Source organism: Numida meleagris, chromosome Z (assembly GCF_002078875.1).
Source record: "Numida meleagris isolate 19003 breed g44 Domestic line chromosome Z, NumMel1.0, whole genome shotgun sequence".
NCBI classification, from domain to species: domain Eukaryota; kingdom Metazoa; phylum Chordata; class Aves; order Galliformes; family Numididae; genus Numida; species Numida meleagris.
In genome coordinates, this window is record NC_034438.1 from 13,049,332 (window position 1) to 13,073,336 (window position 24,005).

Consider the following 24,005-nt stretch of genomic DNA (forward strand, 5'->3'; position numbering starts at 1 on the left):
ACCCTCGCCGCCACCGACTGCAAGCCAGGCAGGGGCTGCCGGCAACCGCTCAGCCGCGGGAAGCCGGGCAGGTGCCTCCCGTCCCGCCCGCGCCCCACGGTCCCTGCCGCCCCCCGCGCCCCCCCAGTCTCGCCCCGCCTCGCCCCGCCGCCAGCCCCGGGCGGAGGCGCCCGCGCCCGGCCCCGCGCAACCTGCCCTCCGCGGCGCGGCCAATGGGGCGAGAGGGCGGGGAGGAGCGGCGCCGACTGCCCCGGCCGCCTCCGCCCTCCGCGGCGAAACTCGGCGGGAGCGCCGCGGGGAGTTAGACGGCGCCCGCGCCCCGGACCGCAGCGCAGCGCCGGCGGAAAGGAGGGAGAAAGGGAGGGGTTGAGCGGCGCCCACCGCGCTCCGGATCTTCCCACGCCGCCCCCGCCGGCACCTGGAGCCGCCCCGTCCCGCGGCCGCGCTGAGCCCTCCGCGGCGCCGGTGAGAGACGGACGGGTGCCGCGCTCCGCTCCGCCGGGCCCCGCGCTCGGGCCGGCCCCGCTGCCCCGGGCGCCTCCGACGCGAAGTGGGGAGAAGCAGAGGCAGCGCTCAGCTCTCCTGGCGCTCCTCTTCGGATCCTTAGAACTTTTTTTTTTTTTTTTAACTAAGCCACAAGACTTTCTTTTCTCTTTCCTCATCCGATTTTTTTTATTTTCAGGCTAGGCTGCCCCCTCCCCAGTTCTGCCTTTGCTCCCTCTTTCCGGACCCCTCTTGTCTCTCCACGACGCACCAGTAGCACGCGGGCACCATGTCCTTCGACCCCACTATCATGCCACCTGCCAACGGCTCTGCCAATGGGACTGCCAGTGCCGCCGAGGGCGGCAAGCCTGCCACCATCCCCACCGTCATGTTTATCTTTGGCGTGGTGGGCAACCTCATCGCTATTGTGGTGCTCTGCAAGTCCAGGAAGGAGCAGAAGGAGACCACCTTCTACACGCTGGTCTGCGGGCTGGCCGTCACTGACCTGCTGGGGACCTGCCTGGTGAGTCCAGTCACTATCGCCACTTACCTGCAGAATCGCTGGCCAGGAGGACCAGCGCTGTGTGAGTACAGCTCCTTCATCCTCCTCTTCTTTGGACTCTCTGGCCTCAGCATTATCTGTGCCATGTCTATAGAAAGGTACCTGGCCATCAACCATGCCTATTTCTACAACCACTACGTAGATAAGAAGCTAGCAGGGCTCACGCTCTTTGCCATCTATGCTTCCAACGTGCTGTTCTGTGCACTCCCCAGCATGGGGCTTGGCCGATCAACCCTGCAGTACCCTTACACCTGGTGTTTCATAGACTGGCGAGCAACGAAGGCCACTCACGCAGCATATTCATACATGTATGCCGGGTTCAGCTCCTTCCTGATCATGGTTACGGTGATCTGCAACATCCTGGTCTGCGTGGCCCTCATTCGCATGCACCGCCAGTTCATGCGGCGCACATCGCTGGGGACAGACACCACCTCCAGCCGCTTATCTGACTTTCGCAGACGCCGGAGCTTCCGTCGGATGGCCGGAGCAGAGATCCAGATGGTTATTCTGCTTATTGCCACTTCCCTCGTGGTGCTCATCTGCTCCATTCCTCTGGTGGTGAGTAACATTGTGCAACCCTTCTTTCCATCATCCACATCGCTGAGTCTTTTCTCCTCCTATTCTGTACCTGTAGGTCAGAATCATGTTTAGATGGTGCTGCAAAATCCTAAAATAAGTTCAGTGCAGTTAGCACACATGCATGGTAATAGAAAATTGTACTGGTTTATATTTACAAGAAAAAACCTACGTTTATACCAAGCTCTAGACTCCTTTGATTGGTTGAAATGCAGTGCCAAAAATTCTTAACAAATTTTCCACTGTTTGACTGGAATTAACACAGCAAAAATCTCACTGAGAGCCGAGGGCACTTGAAAGTTCACTTCCAAAATTAATTTGTGATGAGTGAGGTTTGGGGCTGGTCTCCTCTTCTGGATGCCTGTTGTATTTCTAAAATACGTGCTGTTGCTGAAGGGTACAGCAGTCCTTAATATGCGGAAGGAGGTGAGCCTTCTGTTCACATGGCACCAGCAAGGTGCAGAACACTTTACACCCAAACCCAGAGCTGAGCTTCCCATCCCAAAGAACCCACTGGGAAAGATCCCACACTTTCACCCCTCCAGCAGCTCTCCACTGCGGGAGGGCTGGAAGCAGCAGTCCCTCTTGTTGCTGTCGTTTTTAGTTGAGAGCTGGAGGAACCTGGCCCACATGGAGCTAGAGAAATACCAGAGTACCAGACAAAATTACCACTAACCATTTGCTAATTTTCTGCAACAGCTGGTACAGTTACTGCCATTGACTTGAGCATGCAGCTCCTACTTTCTTCTGTTCCTCCACCTTATCTCCAAGGAAGACAAAACAACCCACTAGCTTGAGGCTCAGTTCTCGCGTGCCACCCACCGTAATACAGCTTGGCAAACTTCTCTCCCCTCCTGGCTCAGAAATGTTAAACAAACAGTTGGCTTGCCGTACTCGCCACCTTCCAAAACACAGTTTAGGGAGCCAAGCAGTCATTGTTAGACATAAAGTGGTGTTGGAAGATGGATTGCTTTGAGGGAATTCAGTGTAGGTAGGAGCTATTCTGCAGTCCTTGTGTTACGGAGGGTTTGCGATGTGTGTGATGTATGAGTGGCCATCAGGGGATGCGAAACAGCCATGCCACAGCGCAGTGAGGAAGTTCAGAGAAATAATCTGCAGAGAACTTGGAGAGGTCAGCAGGTCCATCCCCCTGTTCAGAGGAGGGTGTAGTTGCAGGGGTCAGGCCAGTTTTGCCACATTACTGACATAAACAGGAGCCAGTGGAGTGTGGCTGTGCTGGAGCACCAGCAGCTGTCGCCCAGCGCTGTCTCCTCTCCTGCAGCACTGTCATTTCACGTCATGCTGTGGCATAGCTGAGCACTTTGCCGTCTGTTTGCTGCTTGTCATCTAAAGGAAATGGAAACGTGCTGCTCGAGCTGTGCGCGGGCTGTCTGCGAGGCACGCGTGTGCTCAATCAAGGAACCGCGCACAGACTGTTACGCAGTCCAGCAGCAGAAACCTTACGGGTAAGCTGACTTGCAGCACTGGAGGAATTGGGTCACAAGGTGACAAGCCCTGGCAGTAGGGTTTTAGAAAAAAGCTGAAACGTCATCCTTTGGAGGAGCAGCTAGAGAAAGGCTGAGGATGCAGAATGAAATGTTCCTGTATGTTAGGAGCTAGGAGACTTACAGAATGTACCAAAAGAAAAGGAAAAAGAGGGAGGGGCTACCAGAAAGGAAGCTAGATTGTTGACAGTTAAAATTAATGATCCTGGGTGGGGCAAGAGATTTATTATTTAAACAGTGGCTGTTGAAAACCTTACATGCAGCAGAAGGTATGTGAAGGCACAGGTGACAAAGTTCTGCACTCTCTCAGACCTTGATTCTGCTGCTTACAAAGGCATGGTGTTGCCTTGAGAGCGTTCACATGCGGTTGTTTTTCTCAGCTAAAGCAACAGACTTCTGTGTGTAAAATGAAGTAAAAGAATGTCATTTCACTGTTTTCATATATCCCTCTGATGTGCGACAAGGAAAAGAAAAAAGCAAGTTTTGTTTTACAGCACTTGTAGATGCATGATTACAGAGTCCAGTATGGTTAAATTGCTTCATTGTAAGGGTAGCTTTTGTCAGCCTCCTGCTGTGGGAGTAAGCCATAGCCATTTATGCTTTGTTACAGCATGATGATGCTCCTGGAGCCATTCAGGACCAGGCTGGACAGGGCTCCGAGCAACCTGATGAGCTGTAGGTGTCCCTGTTCTTTACAGGGCAGTTGGACCTCTATGGGTCCTTTCTGGATCAGACAATTCTATGATTTTATGTGCTGCTGCATGTGTATTAAGCCATCTGCTTCTAGACAGAGGTTAAGCATTCCAAGATAAACTCTGAGCAGTGACACCTTCATGTTATAAATCTATAGAGAAAGCCACCAGCAGAGACGGGAAAATCACTAATATATACGTACATTTTTATGACTCAGAGGAGTTCCCTGGAATTAATGTGGGGAGCCCACACCACAGAGGAGTCTGCAAGGCTTGTTTGTCACACACAGCCTGGCAGACACCGGGAGCATGCGAGTAGTAAGGTGGTAGCATGATTCAGACGCACAAAGCTGGCTCTGAGGGTGCTCTGTGACTGAGATTTTCTGACGGGCTGATTTCCTACTGGTGATTGCAGCTGAATAAACTATCACTGAAGTCAAAGCAGAGCAAGTTCTGAACGAGATACAAACTTGTGACGTTTTAGAGTGAATGCTTTCACAACACAATAAATTAGGAGATGGAGGGAGTCCAGCGAGCTGTGTTTATCAGAGTTTAACAAAAATTTTCACATTTTAATATATTAAATACCCTGAACTACTAGGAAAAGGCTTGTCTTGATTTCAAAGGTGTTTAAAGAGCAGTGAGCTGAGTCACAGAGAACAGCCGTTCTCAGTAATGACGCTGCAGCACTCAGCATACAAATAGGGTTGTTCAGCATTTTAATGATTTATTCATAAAATCAGCAAAATCTTACATTGACATGCACTGTAGCAAGGTTATTGAGGATTGTATAAAACACTGAATGAACGTAGAATGGAAGGTGGATCAGACCTGTCAAGGAAAAAAGAACAAAAAAAAAACATTAGCTATAATAACCTTTTGATACAACCTGACGTTCTCAGCGTACAGAACGTGGCTGGAAAGCATGAAGAAAAGTCTGACAGGAGTTTAGGGAAAAGTGTGTCAGTTGTGTGCTGCCTCTTGCCTGCACCTCACATTGTTTCTTTTCATCTTTTAAAAATGTGTGTTTTTAGAACATAGAATTGGATATAGTTAAAAGTAGCGAATGAGGTGTGTTAGGTGGTACTTCATCAAGAATGTAGTAGAAATTGCTGTCCGGCCCTTTCAAGAGTAAATAGGCACACGCTGCTTGTAGTGTAGTTCGCTCCAGCAGTCTGTCAGACACTCTTAGGTTTATAAATATGTGACCTTTTTCTTATCCTGACCTCTGCATGCTGTTGAGTTGCACTGAAAGTGAAAATAAAATACTGTGCTTCAGGATGTATGTGTGGTCGATGACATGAAATAGTCAAGAGTTTCTAATGTAAGGTTTAGCTGAGATAAAAGTTCAGGTTTTTATTTGGTTTAGTTTGGGTGCCCCGGAGCCTTAGGGGCTTTCACAGCCCGCAGCAGTGGCAGGCACAGCCACTGAGTAGCGGGGCCATCTCCTGCAGCAGACACTAAGCCCTTGAAGGTGCTGGCTTCTAGAGTTGAAAAACTTGTTTCCTGCTTTGTGCCATTTTAGATTTATCGTATCGGTATGTGGGGACATTTTATGAGGGGAGATTATTGCTTCAGTTACTCTGTGACGATAACTATACAAATCGCTTCATAGTGCTTCATAGGAATAGAAATCATGATTTGCGTTTGTATTTAGTAAAAAAGAAAAGCAGCAAACTATGCAGGACTGTGATCCTACCACTACCTATTGCTTCAGTATAAACTAAACACATCATGGGGCAATGCACTACTTAACCTCTCCTGTGAAGAAAGGCTGAGGGAGGCAGCTGGGCTTGTTTAGCCTGGAGAAGAGATGGCTTCGGGGCCACCTCACTGCAGCCTCCATACCTGAAGGGGCTGATAAATAGGAAGGAGAGCAACCTTTTACATGAACAGATAGTGACAGGGTGGAACGGTTTCAAACCAACAGAGGGGAGATTTAGGTTAGATGTTAGGAGGAAATGCTTTTCTCAGAGGGTGGTGAGGCGCTGGCACTGCTGCCCAGAGAGCTGTGGTGCCGCATCCCTGGGGGTGCTCAGGGCCGGGCTGGATGGGGCCTGTGCAGCCTGGTCTGGCAGGGGCACTGCCCATGGCAGGGGCTGGAGCTGGGTGGTCCTTCAGGTCCCTTCCAAACCATTCTGTGATTAACAAAACTGCAAACAAACCACAAATACTTTCAAAATATGTTGCCTGAATTCTGTGGCTATGGATGTAATGTGTAAGTCTCATTCTTTTGAGATTTGAATTGTTCTCATTTGCATTTTTCTTAAATTAGGATTTCAAACTGGAGAAATTCAAACATCAGCTAATGTAACATAGCAATATATTCTACTTTCTGAGTGCTTATTTAGAACAAGCAAGGTGTTATCCCCTATCATGCTACAACCTGTAATGGATGACTTGTAGCCGAAAGAGGATACGTCTCTTGCTGTTAGTGTAGATGTTTCACCAGGATGTAAAGAATTGATAAAACCCACATTCCAACACAGGTTTAATTTTTACTATATTGTGATTATTAAGTAATCCAGGCAATTGGTCTGAGTTGGTAAATGCATGTGACTTTTTGGGGGCCTTCTAAGAAAAGATGTGGGGCAGTTCAAAGCTTTCCTTAGATTCATTTTAGGAATCTCTCACCTACGTGTCACATATCAAAAAGAAGTGAAGCATGCAGAGGTAACATACAGCTTGCTTTACGATTAGAAATTTTTCTTTTTAGCCACAGTGTCAGCACGTAGAGGCATTTGTCCCTGATCTCCACCAGGCAGAGAACGGCAGTGCCTCAGTTTCAGCTGGTGCTTATCAGAAGAACAATCCCACTATTAAATTGCTGGTGTGTAACTGTAGCTCTAAGTTAGAAGAAGAAGAAAAAAAAAAAAGAAATAAAATTCAGGCCTCCAAAGCTGCTCTCTGTGCTCCCTTCAGAGTGTGTGTTCTGGCTCTGAGATGTGGATGAATTTATCAGTGAAAGCCCTGCCTGTCGCACCTGCCTGGTTCCTGGTAGTGAGTGCATTTAGTTCCCGGGAGCTCTGCTCGAAGGCCTCCACTCCCACAGCACTGTCCTTTGGTCTGCCCGCTTCAGGCAGGGCCCTGCGCCAGGGTCACAGACCAGCATTTACACACCTCCGGGGTGTATCCCTTGCCTAAGGGGGAAAAAGGAGCAACGTTTGGAAAGAAATGTTATGGCACAGGTCAAATCCTTAGGAGAACTTTGTCCTTCGTGTATTTACAACCTTTTACAGTTTTTGTTTCTGTTGTTTGTTGAAGGTGAAAAAATTCTCCGAGAAATGGCCAAGCGTATTTCAAGAACAGAGTTCAGCCGGTGCCATAGTCGCATTAACTTATTTTCCGGCCCCTGCGCGTTAAGGAATCCCGACTGCTGCTTTGCAGGTTCTGAGCCCACATCTCTGCGAGCAGAAATGGAGGCCCAGAACGAATCCCCGCCGCGGGGTGCAGGGTTACGCTCCGGGCTGTGCCCGGCCGGTCCAGCGCCTGCCCTGGGACAGCGCTGCCACCTGGCGGTGCGCTGCGGGACGGCCTCTGTAGGGAAAGCCCGTGACAGCTAGAAGAACCGTGTCTGAATCTTAGACTCTGAGAGGCTGTTCTCACAGCCGGCGGTATGCGGGATTCATCAGTGGTGGGTGTCAAATGAGAGAGGCTGCAGGTTGGAGGCTATCTAAATGCTGAAAAAACTCGTGGCGAGTGAAGCCTAACCAAAGTGCACTGCGGGTCGTCCCCTTCTCCCACGTAACTAGCGATAGAACAAGAGGGAATGGCCTCAAGTTGTGTCAGAGGAGGTTCAGGTTGGACATTAGGAAAAATTTCTTCTCCAGGAAGGTGGTCAGACACTGGAGCATGCTGCCCAGGGAGGTGGGGGAGTCACCGACCCTGGAGGTGTTTAAGAAACATTTGGATGTTGTACTGAGGGACATGGTTTAGTGGGAAATATTGGTGGTAGGTGGACAGTTAGAGTGGATGATCTTGGAGGTCTTTTACAACCTTGGTGATTCCATGATTCTGTAAACTAAAACCACAAAAATAGATATTGGTGTGTGTGTAGGAATACTCCTTGATGTGCATCAGTTGTGTCTGTGGCTTAACAGAGAAAAAGCTAGTTGTCAAACAGCCACCTGCAGTGTTGGGAGTAACTGGGAAGGATCACTATATTGCTGTATAAATTCATTATTTTCACATATTTTGAATTTCCTGCAGGGAGATTTTGTTACTGAGGATCCTGGATGAAAGTGCTGAGAAAGCAAATATGGATGATCATCAGCTTCACATTCAATGATTTGAGATACTGTGCATATCACTGCTGAAGGAGGACTCTGCATTGCTTTAAATATACTTTGCTGGTAGCTTTGGGGCGCACTCAAGCTCTAAATCCTGACAAGCAGAATACCACCGCATTGCTCTGCTGCAGGAAAGTTTCTCCAAAAGAATTGTGATTTTTGTCATTTTTTTCAGTCTTGGATAGCTTCACAAACACAGCTTCCAGTAAAAATGACTTGAGAGGGCTTTTTTAGTTTGGCACATGTTTGTCCTTCTCCTTGTCTGTAAGCTCATAGCTAGGCCAGACTTTACTCATCTTAGGAGCCAAGGTGGAGGTTTTAAAACACCCATAATTTTGCTACTAGATTTTCACTATATCAAGTGATTTAGGGGATCTAATTAAGGAGTTTGAAGAATACAGCATCATCCATTGTCAGTTATTTTCAGTGGCTTTCTTAGGTCTTCCTAAAATTTTGGACACTGCATAGGTCTTGTTAAAATGAAGAATAGCTGTTTGAGACATAACACATTCCTATGACGTCACGCTCCTTAGGGACATTGGAAACATAACAACTGATATCAACAAACTGGACTGTGCCCTACAGCAGCTTTTACAAAAGTGGCCCCAAAATGAGGGTAGGGACTATGGTACTGTTTTTTCTCTTGGATTCCAAGGAAGAGCCTGAAAGAGGCATTTCTGTGTAGAAGACAAGATCCTAAGTAGTCTTAAATTTTAGGCATGGTAAATTGGAAGTGCTAATTCAATAGTCATCTAGCAGCTGCTTCATAATCTCAAATTCTTAACCACTTCCTATGTATTTTTATGCCTTGCTAATTAGAACCAAGTGCCAGCTCATGTAGATGAGCACTCCTGTCCAGCGCTAGAATCATCTAATCATACTGACCTTTTAAAAATCTTCTACCTTCGGGACCTTTCTTTTTGTTGCTTCATTTTTTTTTCCAAAACGTGCTCTAACAAGCAAGACACTGAGGTTATACAAACAATTTCAGTAAGGACAGGTGCCAGCCAGAAGTATTTCTAAACTAGGCAGTCAACAGCTCTGGGCTTGTTTCTGGAGAACAACATACCTGGATTATAACCTGAGTTTCAGTTTGTATCTAAATGCACAATTATTAGACCTTTGCCAGAGGAAACACTTGGCCACGTCCCTTCAGTGGACTCTGATACCTCTTTGCATATAGCGTAAGACCTGAGATATACTAAGGAAGCAGGATATACTTTGTTCCTGGGTTATAACCATTAACAAGGAAGTTGTAAAAGCGGCATCCGAAAGTTGAAGATTCAAGGATTAATTATGAGTGTTTAAGAGAATGTCACTCCTTTACTACCTGCAGCACAGAAGATCAATTTACAGCAGTTTCATCTCTAATTTTGTTACCGTTTTCAAGAACAAACTCACAGTTGCCAATCTCAGCTGTCTTGCTTTTGGCAGCCTCTTCTCTTGTGTCTTGTATTTGCATATTGAGATCCGTGCTTTGATGTATAATCTCTGATTTCCTGATACAGTTGTAAAATTTCACCTTTTTCCTCCCCATTCTGTTTTGATAGGTCCGTGTCTTTGTGAACCAGCTCTACCAGCCCAAATCAGTAAGGGATGTAAGGCAAAACCCTGACCTGCAAGCCATCCGCATCGCCTCAGTGAACCCCATTTTGGACCCCTGGGTCTACATCCTCCTCCGCAAGACTGTGCTCAGCAAAGCCATTGAGAAGATCAAATGTCTCTTCTGCCAAATTGGAGGAGCTCGGAGGCAGCACTCAGGGAGCAATTTCAATTGCGTGGATGGTCGCAGGACCTCTTCTGCTGTGTCAAGTCAGTCACCCTCCTTCATATCCCGTGAGCTGCGGGAAATCAGCAGCACCTCCCAAACACTGCTTTATCCCCCAGAGTTTAGTGAGAGCAGTGTTGGTGGGCGCGTGCTGCTTCCAGGCCCCAGCGCAAGTTTGGCTCAGTCTGACACTACATCCGTAAGGACACTGCGCAGCTCAGAGACCTCAGACTCCTCACAGGGGCAGGACTCAGAGAGCGTCCTCTTAGTGAATGAAATCGGGTCTGGTGGTGGGGCCAGCTCTACGTCCAAGGGCAGCCCCCTCCAGGTCACCTTCCCCACTGAGACACTGAATTTATCAGAGAAGTGTATATAGCAACAAAAGGCATCAACCGTGGTGATCTTTCCTGGTACATTGGAAAACTGGTGCAATAGATAGGCATTCTACCTATTCAAGTGGAAAGGGGATCAACTATGCTCCAAAGGGCTATTTTTCTCTTTGCCATGTGATGGGTACATTTCTTTCAGACTACTGAGGACTGTGTGGAACAGACACTGTGTTTTGCGCTGCCATCAGAAGTTGTAGAAGACAGGTCTAATGAGACTGGAAACACAAACATGTCTTGTTCTGGGACACAGGAGAGCTACTGGGCCTCTCAAAATAGAAAGATCCATCACTTTTCCTTTTTTTCATTTCTTTCTTTCTTGCTTTCTTTGTTTTTTCATTTCTTTCTTTTCTCTTTCCAAATCTGGTTGAACTGTGTTTTCCTGTGGCTGCTCAGCTATCAAGAGTCTAAGGTTCTGGTACTAGAGCAGAATGTGAGACAACTACTAGGAACTGGACGGAGCTACTCTGACAGCTGCCTGCAGTAGGATTTCAAAGTGTCTCACTGAAGCATGAAAATGTGAATTTTTACTGTTGTGTATATATCAGGTTTGAAAATATTTAAAAGTCTATTCTTCTCTGTGAGAAGGGTTCTTATTAATACCAGGTATATAGAAATGATTGCCAGCCTTCTCTTCCCTCAATATTTCCTGCTGATAAGACATTCTTGGTTTAGATTTGTTGTCCGTGCTAGATTCACGGTTGATAAGATAATTCTTTCGCTGAGAACATGTAAACACTTTGAGTGAAATGGAAATGTATGTACTATTGAGAAAAAAGAAAACACATCTTCAGTTAAGAATATTCCTTTTCAATGTATGTACAAGCCAGATTTTATTTATGTGCTGATAATGTTTCCGTGTATAAACACATCTGCTCCTTGCTGAGTACTTGGGCCCACATTCTGCACACACTTAGGCACACACGTAACAATGCCCATCAGAGTAGCCCTTCTGCTGCCAGGGAGACGCCTCATAGGTAAAGTTAAGGACGTATAGAAGTGCTTTAATATGGGGGCCTAAAACTCTCAACCCCTGGCTAATAGTCTTAATATTCACTTTAGTTAAAGCATCACTGATGTAGTAAAGGTATTTTTTCATAACATTTATCATTTTACTTTAAATAGTAAATAGAATTTTATGACTCTGTAATCTGATATTCCACCAAATAAGCGTACAAAACCATGGAAGCAGAATCTTCATTTAAAAGTGTAAGTTATATAGAACCGGCTCCTGGTCTTGCACCCCGGTACATTATTTGTTCCTAGAGTTTTAATGGAAGAGACATCACCAAAAACAGCTGTTAACCGGTGGCAAAAGGACTTCTGGTGTTTTATTTTGTAAGGTTAGATCTTGTTCCAGAAATACTGTTTACTAAAATAATTCTGTACAGGTATTTGGGGATGTTTTGTCAAATACTAAGCATGTTATGCTGCTTAAAGTGTTCTTATGTGAAATGCTTTATTGTAATGAAAATCTTGAGCCTTACGATGATGATATGTTTAAGCAGTTGTACTGACCAAAATCATTTTGGAGATCACAATTAAATGGAAATGTTCTGCTTGAGCTGAAAAGTTTATGAGTCTGACAATCAGTGCCAACTCCCTGCTTTAACAGGCCACCCTTCTGGAACACCTTGTGCTTAGCTGCTCCCAAAGTTGGTTCTGGAAGTTTCCAGAGCTCCACAGAACAACCACCATCAGCAAGAAGGAGCCGTCTTAGAAAACATCCCAGAGGACTGACACACAGCCACAAAAATTTCTCTCACAACAACAAAAAAATTAAAACCCCCACTCAAACTTCAGCCTGCCTATTATGTTCCTCTAGCAGAGGAGCAGTAGAGCTTATTTGTGTGTAGGAAGTTACGTTATATCTGTACAGATATTGCAGCAGAAGCCACTGCTGCACTGATTAAAGTGGAGAACAGTGCTTCTGAAGTTCCTACTGTAGCTACAGATACATATCTGCCTGAATTCTTTGCAATTAAACCAGTTTGCTATGGCCTGCTGCTTACTAGTGACCAACAAACAGCCCACACTGTACTCCCACAGGGAACAGTACCTGACAGACTGTAGCTTTTAAATGAGAAAGGTCTATGCATTACTGATGGGTAACAGTTTGTTCTGATAGACTTCTGAGCAAGAATAGACCACCATTAAGAGGCTTTCTAGCAAAAATGAATGGTAAGTCTTCCTTCTCCCCACAGCACTGCTGGCATATCAGTGGTGCACGGGACTCACAAGCCCACAACATCAGCACTAGTTGTTTTAGGAATGAACAAGAATCCCCAGTCAACCCACAGACTGGGAAGTCTTGTGAACAATAATAAAGTTCAGAACTAAACGGCAGTGCACAAAGACAAAATGGCAGCCGCTAACCAGCTGCAAACACAGATAGGTGTTCAGAAGTAGTTTGGCTAAAAGAACTGAGCAAGTGCACAGTGTTTAGGGTGACAGGCCATCTCCTCACTTGCCTGCCAGTCCGGCTCAGCTGGCTCCTGCTCATCCTGACTCCACACTGACCATGGACAAGTTACTGGATTCTCTTCCTCAGCTTCTCATGGGTTAACAAGTCTGTTAGAATAATAGAACAGTAAAGCTATAAGTCTACAGAGATTAACATGAAAGTTTAAAAGTTATTTTCCTGCTAAGTATCAGTAGTTTTCATATGTTCAAAATGGCTTCCCTTCTCATAAATAATAGGCCCTTTCCACTCCCCTCCAGTAGAGATCTATATACCCTCAGTCTATCTTCACATCTGCATCCATTTTCCCCTGTCCTCCACATGTTCATAGAAAATGCATTAAGACATAGCTCATAAGTATCTTATTCCAAAATTTTATCTGCATGACTCTGTCCTGTTAGTCCCATCACCCCCAGTCCTGCAGCCTTACTTCCAGCAGTCTGCCTCTGCCCACACAGCCCAAACCATACCTTCACCAAACCTTATACACCACACCTGTACTTCTCCCTGAACTCCAGACCTAAACTCAATTTATGCCCCTGTCCTCTGGCATGGTGTGAATAACCTACTCACAGCAGGATGAGAGCCAGTATTGGTAGGAGACAGTGGTTTCTATGAAGATTTGTAAATTAATTTGAACCTGTGATCAGTAGTAAGTTATCATTACAGTTGAGTCTAGGTTTAAGGTGTAGGATATAGTGACAGTGCACTTAGGCTCCAAGCGTGGGCTGAAAGATGTATAAACCAAGCTTATATATCTCCCCTGTCTGCAACACCAGTGCTACCTAATACAAATCAGTGCCATAGGTGCAATGCCAAAGTGATAACCATATCAATGTAACCCGTTACCTTCAAATGGCACCAGTTATCATCTTCATCAAGAAGTTGTCTACGAAACTTCTCAGCCCATATCCTTCTACAAAACTGCAAATCTGATTTACTTAGAGCAGATTTACTATTTAAGCTACTGCGTAACAACAGACCTTCCCACTTCTAGGCCCTGTTATAGACCTGTCAGCTTTATCAGGTATGAAAATAAAGTGAAGTCAGAACGCCAAGCTTATTGAACCTCAATACAACACTCACTCCCTACCTCTAATCTTTCCCTTTGACCATTTACCCTCTAAAATTCAAAGAGCTACTAGAGTTGCTTTTCTTAGAAAGTCAGCCCCCTAAATAAGGACAGTCTATCTGCCATAATGGAGCTTCTGCTACTGAACAGGCCAAGAACTTCAATCCACTTGAGAATGTGGTAATATGACACCAATCTACAGTAAATCTGCACAGTCCAAGCCCATAAGCTTATGCTTTTCTGAACCCCAATCCAATGTAAGTTCATAGGTGTTGTATGATCCAGAAATAAAACTCAGCACTCACTTTTACCTTCTTCCCGTTACTACAAGGATCTGGGGGATACTAACCTCATGTAGCCAGGTACATTTTCAATGCTACCTTTCTCATCTTGATCCCAAACACCAACAGTTATTCAAGGAAGTTTTAGGGATGAGAAGACCAGAGTTCACTTTTTTGCCTTCCATAACCACTTTTAAAATCCAATTCCATATTGTATTATTAGAGTTATCGTTATCTGATCCATACTTTATCCTCTAATATTCTCAGAAAGTATTTGTTCTCTCTCTGTGTAATCTATATAGCTTTCTCCAAAAGTAATGCTTTCTATGTATTTCTATGGAAACTACAATAGCTACAAAGAACACAGCGTTAGCTCTTTGACAGAGCAAATTCTCAGCTACAGAACACTGTCTTTCCACGTAGTCACCACCACTTGTCATGCATTTTCACCAGCCATGAACAAAGAGCCTGCATGCTGCACCCATTAAAATCTGCACCAGCGGAGGTGACCCACTGTTTCACCGTTGCTATGATGGCATTGCTGCTGCTGAAACACGCCACTCTCTGTCTCATTGTGTCAACATCCACTCATAGCTCTCCATCAACATTCAGCAAGTGTCAGTGAATATCAACAGGTGCCATTTTTTTCTGCATAGAGGAATTTAGTGGCACGCCTCTGCTTTATACGCACTACTATGTTAGATGCTGTTTTGTAACACTGCCCCTCTGCTGCCATCTGTTGCATCTGTTGTTCCCTTGATGGGAAGATTCAACCTCTGCTATCACCAACATCTGCCTCTGAAGTTGTGGGCGAACAGAATAAGATAGGAGACATTCCTTTCAAAACAGCCATCCTGTGTTCAGTTTTTAAAAGATCGTTATCTCAGTCTGTAAGGGTGGAATTCATCCACCTTGTTTCAGTATTTGAAGTTGACTACCAGTCAGCCACTTGGGCTTCTTTTGTAGTCAATGGAAATAATTAAGTACCTTGATTCAACTCTTCCAAAGATTTTTATCTAACATAAGGCATATGAATGGCCCTCTAAAATTGTGTATTTCTTTCAGGATATAATGTTTTCAAAGGGAAAAAATCAGATTTAAATCCTCAACTGTGTATATCTTCCTCTTCAACCTTCAACTTCAGCATTTTCATATATGATTCATATGGAAGACAAACATATAGAAGTTATTGAAGCCATTAACTGTTAGTGATGATTATGAACAATAAATTCCAGTTAGTAAAGTAGCAGTGTATTTCCCTTTTTGATAACAAAGGCTTTCTCTGTTGTATCACACTCTTTTTGATACTCCTAAGATGCTCAAAACAGCTTACCACTATTTTTATTAAACATTTTTCTTGAGATGGCTTTTTTTTTTTAACTACAACTAGTTAACACATCCAGCAAAGACAGAAGCAGCCACCTGATTATATGAGTAACAGCCTAAAATGGTGAATGGTAACACTTATTCTTGTTACTATCTAAAGAATAAACAGGCATCACTAAACATCAGAGAAGTCATTATTTTATTCAAACAGATCCAGAAAATCCTGTGCATGCAGAACATGGCATGCCTTACAAGAAAAGAGAGAGGTTGCAATATCAGTTGTGAAGCTTCCTCCCCAAGAGCAACACGGTAACAACAACTTATCTACTATCTGTTTCAAGATATTACTGACAAGATAACACCTAGAATTTATAACCTAGTAACATCAGAATGAAAAACACATTTAGTACTGGGAATTGGAACAACAACCCCTCCAGCCCAACGCAGCTGTTGAGCGTGATGGTACAGATGCACACTCCCATAGCTTTGACCAACAGCACTGAAGTCAACAGTAATTTTGCAAATCGTTTCAGCAGAAACAGACACAGTGATAACAATGACCTCTGCAGGAGGAAGGGAGTCCTTTCCATATGAGTAAATACACAACACCGATGTAATTATAAAAGACAAAGAAAGGAAAGATTTATTTGATTACAGCCGAACTACTTCAAAATGGGAAACAGAAAACATCTTACAGCTTTTTTGCACATTTCTTTCTCCAAACAGAGTGGCTCTTCTTTGAAGAGATCTGTCAAACTCTTCTTACTCTTTCTACTGCTGAACAGATTGTATTATTTGTTAGGAAAAAAAAAAAAAAGATGAAGAAATTCTACAACAGAGCATTTCAAACAGGAATCCAACACCTATTCAACAAGCATTTAAAAATCTATTTCAGAAATGAATAAACAAAAACATAGCATGGTGATGTCTTACATTTTTTTTAATAGTCACTGTAATTATAATTATTTTGGATATTTAAATGTGAAAAAGTGCACATTATATGTGTGCATGTACACAGATCTAAAAAAAAAATCCATGTATTTTCAAAAATTAATGAAAGCTCAGTCACGTAAGAACGTGGCAATTGCGTCTTTCAAAAGCATAACTAATTTCTGCAGAAAATGTAACCGTCCTCTTAAGAATTAGCAATATTCAACTGAAATATGCTCTGAGTTGGGCAACAACAATAAACATTCTACTGCAAAATTCACGACGCTATATGGGCAACAATAATATTATTTTCTTTAAAATGTGTTATTTTGAAAATAGAAATGAAGTATTAAAGATTTAGAGATTTCAAAAGTTTTCACTATTATTTTAAATATTTTTTTCATTCAAAATATTACAAAAGTTAAGTGGAAATATGTTCCCAACCCTGAATTTCTGAGAGTTCTTCAGTAGACTGTTTTATCCAGTTCAGTCTGGACACTATCATCTCTATCCTGTCTACTCTGACAATGAAAAGAGAGAGGTCTTAGCAAAGAGCACATCAGAGAAAACTGCCTGATTTTGTTTTTCTAAACAGTTCATATAAGGAACCAGTGGCCACCTTCCCCTAAACAAAGATGAAGACTAAGGAAGCAAGTCTGTTGAGTTTATCCATCACAGCATCTATAATCCAAAAAGAATAAAAATGGAGACTCAGGCAATGCTGCCCTGAACAACTGGTTCACCAAGACCGTAATTTAACTGGCAGGTCGCAAGAACTGTCAAAAGTAAACTGATCCCCTCTATAAGATTAGCCTTACGTGGAAAGGAAAGGCTAAGTAAAATACAGTATCCTGCAGACGTATCTATTTCCAACTCCCAACGTTCTACTTGCAGTGGTATTTGTAGTTTAGCACTTAAGATAGGAAAAGGCCAGTTTCAGTCTCAGCTGAATGTTCACTCTTCTGGTGAAACACTTAATAACAATTAAGCATTCAGGTGCTTGTTTGGTACAGCACTGCCTTTCATCCAAAGTATTTAACCATTCACCTCTGAAAGCAGCATGAAAGGTTTTACCAATTTTGTTTGACTACAGATCAGATCCCTGGTCTATCACAGACACAACAAACGCAAAATAAAAGTCCATCTCTGCTTCATAGAAAACTTCCCCATAAGAAAATTAATCTTAATGAAAATAAAAGCTTCTGATAACAGAGAACAGTTCACCATAGCTGGAAGATAAATAATGGTAATAATTAAGGACTGAAATAGATATTTTTAAATCCCTTTTTCTTTTGCATTTTAAACAACAGTTCATTTATTACTCAGAAAATGTAGACATTAACCTGTAAAATTATGAAATGTGGTAAGATCAACATGAGAATGTAGTCAAGCGTTTTAACATTACATTTGTTAATGAGATTTTCAAAACAAAATCTTGCATTTCCTCTTAAAAAACAACTTGTGTCTTTTTTTTTTCACTTTACAACAGAAAAATTCAATCTTTTACTTTTGTAGGCTCCCCTACTGCTTAAAAAACAAAACCCAATGTGATAAATGACATTTGAAGCAGTACTGACAATCCACAGGGCTGTCCTATCGGGCTCTGATAAAAACAGATTCATCGGGAGTTGAAGTGCAGTTCTCTTTCTCAGTAACAGTCTCTACTGTGCCTGAAGCAGACACAATCACGACAGTTTTAGCTTCTGAAAGAGCTTTCTCCTTCTCTGCAATGGCAGCACAGACTGCCACAATTTCATCACTTTCGAAGTCATAGTCTGGGATCGATGCTTGTGCAATCTCTTTTCCTTTGGCCTGTGCTTGCACTGCCTCAGTCTTTGTTGCCTTCTGCTGTTCATGTAGTTTTCTTGCCCAAGAAAGGTCCTCCTTCCATACTTCAGGGTTCATTGGAAAGATGTGTAAGGAAACCTGAAAACTCCGGATTGCCTGCAAACAGGGAAGAAAGAGGGATTGGAAAGTTTGAAGTCTGCGTATTTCATCACAGAAATTTACAGGGAAAAAAAAAAACAAAAAACTATGTATATCATCCAAGCAAAGCAGAAAATGATTTTACTACAATCTGACTTCAGAGGAATATCCTCCCTCAGCTCTAATTTCAGTAGCAGCATTATCCCCAAACACCACCGTATGCAAGTGCCTGAAAACACCAGGAACAAGAAAGCACAATCAACAGACCAGGTATTTGGCAACAAAGGTACAAATAAAGAGTTCATGTGTCAAAAATGATACCGTAATTAAGTAGAAGCCAAAATTATTGTGCCTATAAAAATCTGTACCAGTGGATGTAGCCCACTGTTTCGCAGTTGCTGATGGCATCGTTGCTGAAACGCACCACTCACCACCTCACTGTGCTCATATCCAGTCTGGTCTCCAGTGTTCACAAGTGTTAATGAATGTCAGTGAGTGCCATTTTTTCTGCATGGAGGAATTCAATTCCAGCCCTTTGCTTCATGTGCATTTCTATGTCAGGCACCGCTGAGTCAGGTTGCCCCTCTGCTGCCACCTCTCGCACAGCAACAGCATGTAATGGCATACTGGTGGGAAGGTTCAGCCTCTCCTGCCATACCACCAACATCTGCCTCTGAAAGCTTGGGACAATGTAATAAAATAGGAGGTATTACTTCTGGAGCAGCCCTCATATATTAACAGTGAAAAGGTCAAGACTACTATAATTTATAGGTACGTACACATAGGCACATAAGTATTTCACATTTATGATTTTATGGTCAGTTATAGAAGTAACCACATGAATGATCAAATCCTTCAATGATGAAGCGCACAAGCCTTCCCATGGGGTGGAAGATCAGTGATTATACTGCTGGTAACATTTGGGAACAGTTCTAGCAGCGTGCATACAATGACTATAAAGACATGAGAAATTATCAAATATTGTGTTCATTCATAATTTATAAATACAGAAAGAATGCAAATTAATTTGAAAAATGACTACTTTTCTTCTGAATTGACAGAAACCGCCAGTTTGTTCTTCTCCTGGCACACAGTCATATACAAATACCATATGACACAAACTCAGCAGGAACAGACTAGATACAAATCAGATCTTAAGAAATGCTGACTGTGCTATCAATATTACTGCAGCTGTAATAGGCAGCCTTTCAGTTCCAGGAAAAAAGACAACTTTATAATTGGTCCACAGCCAGATCTGAAGTATAGGATCACGCTGGAACTTTAAACAGAAGGAGTAGTGCAGTTTAATTCTTGCAGAACAGCGCCATTTTATTCAAGTTTGCTCCCTTTCATTTCCAGGGATAGATGAGCTACAAGTAAACACTAAATGCTCTTTTTTTTTCTGTTAAACACAAAATATAAACAAACACCATCTGCCCTTAAGCCTTCCAAGGAAGAGGTCTCTTAATTAAAACCTTTCTAGATAGTTATGTTCGTGCATATTAAACGACATTAAACACAGTAATAAAAACAGATTAACATAAGGCAACATTTAGTAAGCTGAAAAGCCGCCTTGAGAAACATACAACAGAAAATGATCATCTTTGTAAATCTATTAGAAAAAATATTCTGAATATCACCGATTTTTTTTCCTATTTCTCATCTCATTTATAATTTTAATAATGACGAACTAGTGCTGAAAGCAAATTATGTTGTAGTAAAGCCATTCGCATGGATCGATTCAGGAAGTGCCACTTTTACATTCCGTGCTGACAGAGATTACGCGACTCACCCTGACACCAGGGCTTAGAGAAGGTTTTTATTTTACATCTGACAAGAGTACCTGACCCATTTTAAAAGCCGTCCAACAGCTGAGATGTATATACAACTTTAAGTAATCTTCCTCCATATCTAATAACACTTACAGATGGATTTTTTCCCCATTATTCAATATAATATTTTATTTCAATTAAAGTCTGTTATATCTTGTGCTATTCACAGTGACTATGACTCATTTTTACAGAAATCTCTACTGTATTTAAAGACACTGACCAAATTCCTTATTACATTTCTCTTCTTTAAACCAAAAGAAATCCAATTCTTCTAGGTATTTTCACTCTAGTTTAATTAGTTTATATAATTTAATCTGAACAGCAAATGTCTTTATCTATTTCAGCTTTAAATAGTCAAGCTAAATTTTTCTATGCAGATTTCTGTTCCGATTATTTCTTCTTTTCAATAGAAATCTTCTTACTGAAAATTATTTCCAGCAAAAATAATAATATTGTATTCAAGAATGAGTTCTAAAGTTTATAAATCCATTTTATTCAGAAGCATCTTGTGAGACACTGGACCAAACTCTCTGGAAGCAATTGCCTTAGGCTGGCTTTACCTTAGAGATCTCTAAGTAAGCTTTACTGCATACACAGGCGTAATCCAGTTTGATCAAGCGAACAAAAAAACTGTCCCATCCGAGAACTTGTCACATTTGACTCCTACCAAATGGTATTGCTAAAAAGGCATGTTCTCAAGAAAGGATGTATATCTGCTGGAAATTCAGCTGATAGAGCATTTAAACTCTCAGAAAAAGGTATTTTCATGTATTAAAAATACGTTATAACCTTGTATCACTGAGTGGTACCTACTCCTGAGAAGGACTGTTTAAAGCCAATGAAAAGAATTCAACAGAACTCCTTTTCATCTGACAAAATGTTTTATTTTCTCTCAAACTTTAGCTTAGAACTTCCCAAATTCTATATACTAGAACATGTATGTGGCTGGCAGGTAGTTCTGTTCAGCAGAACAAGAAATATGTCCTGTGCTTTCTTTTTTTTTTTTTATCTCCCTATAGAAATGTCTTTTATCAAAACCTGATGAAAGTAGTATAATTTACAGTTTTTGTTTCACACTTCAGATGAAATTACAAGAAATTCTAGGACAAAATTATGAATCAAATAGCTATTTTTTTAAAATTGCAGTGCTTCTTTTTATTTTCATTTGTGCACATAAGAAGAGTATTGACTATATTAATATATTGAAATTAAATATTCTATCAATGTGCTTAAATAATTAACTATAAAAATAATCTATGTTGATCTTAAAAGCAGTGTAGTTAAATACTTCAATTTCATGTTAGTCTAAAATGAAAATCTGAGTTAGTTGTCCCCTCAGGAATTTGGCAGGAACACAACCAGCCACCGGTTTACAAACGCTATATAGAAAATGCCATGAAATCTTGTAACACTCTCTTAGATTAACAAATATATTCTGTTAAAAATGTGTAATTCCTCTTTGCATAACTCCCATCACTAAATAAAAGCCCTGACATAGAAAAACACGTTCTTCAAAAATGAAACAAATAAGCATGCACAATTTGTTTCCATTTACTCATTTGCCCACTCAACTTCACAGTTAACAATTCTCCAGACTTGAAAATGAGAACCTAGACGACAATAAAATTATGTCACAGAATGGATGAGGTTGGCAGGACCTCTGGGTCCATCTGGTCCAACCCCGCTCAAGCAGTGACACTGAGAACAGCGTGCCCAGGGCCATGTCCAGGTGGGTTTTGGAGATCTCCAAGCTGGGAGACTCAGCTGCTTTCAGCTGGTCATTTTTAATGCTGCATTTACTGTGGGGCTTTTGTTTGTTTGTTTGCTTGGTGGTTCATTTATTTATTTATGCTTTTATTTCTGAAATGAAATTCTGTCTCACTTCTCTCATGGGAAAAACTGTTCCAATGAAGATTATTTGTGTGAAACTGTTACTTTGGAGTGTCATCACCAATACAGTAAAATTCACTCAAAAACATACATTTACAATTACAGAAATAGAGTAAGCCCAACTATGCACTTCTACAGTTTCTGTATTCACATTGAAGTTTACTCAGGTGTACTCTTACAAGTCAGTTTCTGGAATGTAAGAAATGACATCTGACTTGACATGTACTAACTTCTGCTTGCTTGTAATTAACTGTTACCAGTGACTTGATTTACTGAATTCAGGAAAAAAGAGCACATAGCTTCTGTAAAAGTTACAGAAAATGCGACTACTTTACCTCATTTTGTCTCTGTCACAAGTTTAACCCCCAAGAATCTTTCATTTGCAAGAAATAAATATATTACACACAATATAGATTAGCTTTGTTTGGAAGTTGTATTTTAAACAGAGGAAACAAAATCAAAATACAGTATGTCTTTTCCTAAGAAAAGTACATAATTCTCTGTGAATTAATAAAAAATTTTGACAAGACTATTTGGCACGAAGTGGGCAGTGAAGAAACACGGTGGAGTGGAGAATGAGAGAACTGAAACAATAAAGCAGTGAAGCTGCTCCTGAGAAGGGTAGGAGTTTCCAAATCTCAGACATTACTAAAGGCACTGACGTTCATACTTCATTAGCACTTCTTTGTAAAAGATATAATGCAGTGAAAGAAGAGAATATTATGGTAATGAAAGGCTAATGGGAAGAGTATAATTACAGTAGATAGTTTGTTCAAGAAGCCACCACAAGTTCAATACTTATGAAATTATTTAACCTTGTGAGACTTCTCCAGTCTTTTTATGATTCCTTAAAAATTCCTTTGTTTGAAAATAGTGAGCATTATCTGGAGTTTTTAGTAATTCCCAATGCTCTTCTTTGTATCTGAGAGCACTCTGATTAGAAGACAATTTAGTATCCCTTAAACACACCAAAAGGCAAGAAAGTGTCCCATGCTAAAGCACTGGAGATGCCAACAGATTACCTACCACCAGGCTCCCTGCTCTGACAACAAAGAGACAACAGCGTTTAGAGGACAAAAATTACCTGGCTTCACTGTCAGGCAAAACCTACTTGGTGAAACTCCACCTCACCGTCAACACAGCAAAACTATAGGTGCACCTATACGGACGGGTGCTTTAGTTCAGATTCACAATGTGCTTTGCTGCAAATCTTTGATTGTTCCAGCTTAAAATGCCTTGGTTAGCACTGGGAAGTAAGACAGCCCTTCTGGTTAAATTCCACGTTGCACTCCAAGAGAGCCCCTAAAGTTCTCCAAACAGAGCTAGTCTGAATTAAAACAAAATGAATACATAGTGGATATTAGGTCCCCAGCGCTATTTAGTAAAGATATATGCTACTGTTGGAGCGATACAACTAGTTAATCCAGATGGAGCTCATATGGCCTGGTGTGCAGACCTCATGGGGTAAGTAATCCGGGTATATCTGTAATTTTCATTGCTGTGCTAGTAGCATTTTTTTTTTTTTTAAATAGAACAAGCAGCATCAGCTACCTGGGATTCTTGCAGGAAATAACTTCAAATTTCCTGAGACTAATGTATTTAAAATCTCAGACATAATTTGCAGTGGCAATTTTAGGCACTGAAAAAAAAAGGATTTATAGATTGTTAATGCAGACGTGACAGACCATCTGCCCTTGCCTTCTACAACACAAAAGCAATAGAATGTCACCAGTTATTTGACACGATGCAGATACGTATGGATTTATATTAAATACCCCATGTTTTGATACCGTGACAACAGAAGGTAGAACACTACACACGTATCTGCAACACTCAGCTTTTACCTTACGTTATTCTCATGTTTTGGGATAGGCTTTTTTTCTTTCTTTCAAATACTATTTCTTATTGTAGTTTAAAAAAAAAAAACAAAAAACAAAAAAAAAAAAAAAACCCACATTCTCCGTGATTTGTTAGCTTCGCTCAACAAAAATCATAACTGTTTTTTATTCTTGAAAATTTTTCAATT

At 41.9% G+C, this 24,005-nt stretch overlaps 2 protein-coding genes across 3 annotated transcripts in view; one reads left to right on the top strand and one right to left on the bottom strand.

Moving 5' to 3' along the window:
* On the top strand, positions 276 to 11,833 carry PTGER4 (prostaglandin E receptor 4). The gene is made up of 3 exons (XM_021381167.1): positions 276 to 465; positions 683 to 1,603; positions 9,658 to 11,833. The coding sequence occupies exons 2-3, from the start codon at positions 773 to 775 to the stop codon at positions 10,249 to 10,251; spliced, it is 1,425 nt and encodes a 474-aa protein (XP_021236842.1). The 5' UTR covers positions 276 to 465; positions 683 to 772; the 3' UTR covers positions 10,252 to 11,833.
* TTC33 (tetratricopeptide repeat domain 33) overlaps positions 15,584 to 24,005 on the bottom strand; it is a 39,983-nt gene continuing 31,561 nt past the window's right edge. For both annotated transcript variants that reach the window (XM_021379822.1, XM_021379821.1), the window contains one exon: positions 15,584 to 18,275. In XM_021379822.1, the coding sequence (XP_021235497.1) occupies positions 17,925 to 18,275 (351 nt within the window). In that variant the 3' untranslated portion in view covers positions 15,584 to 17,924. The remainder of the gene's footprint in view (positions 18,276 to 24,005) is intronic.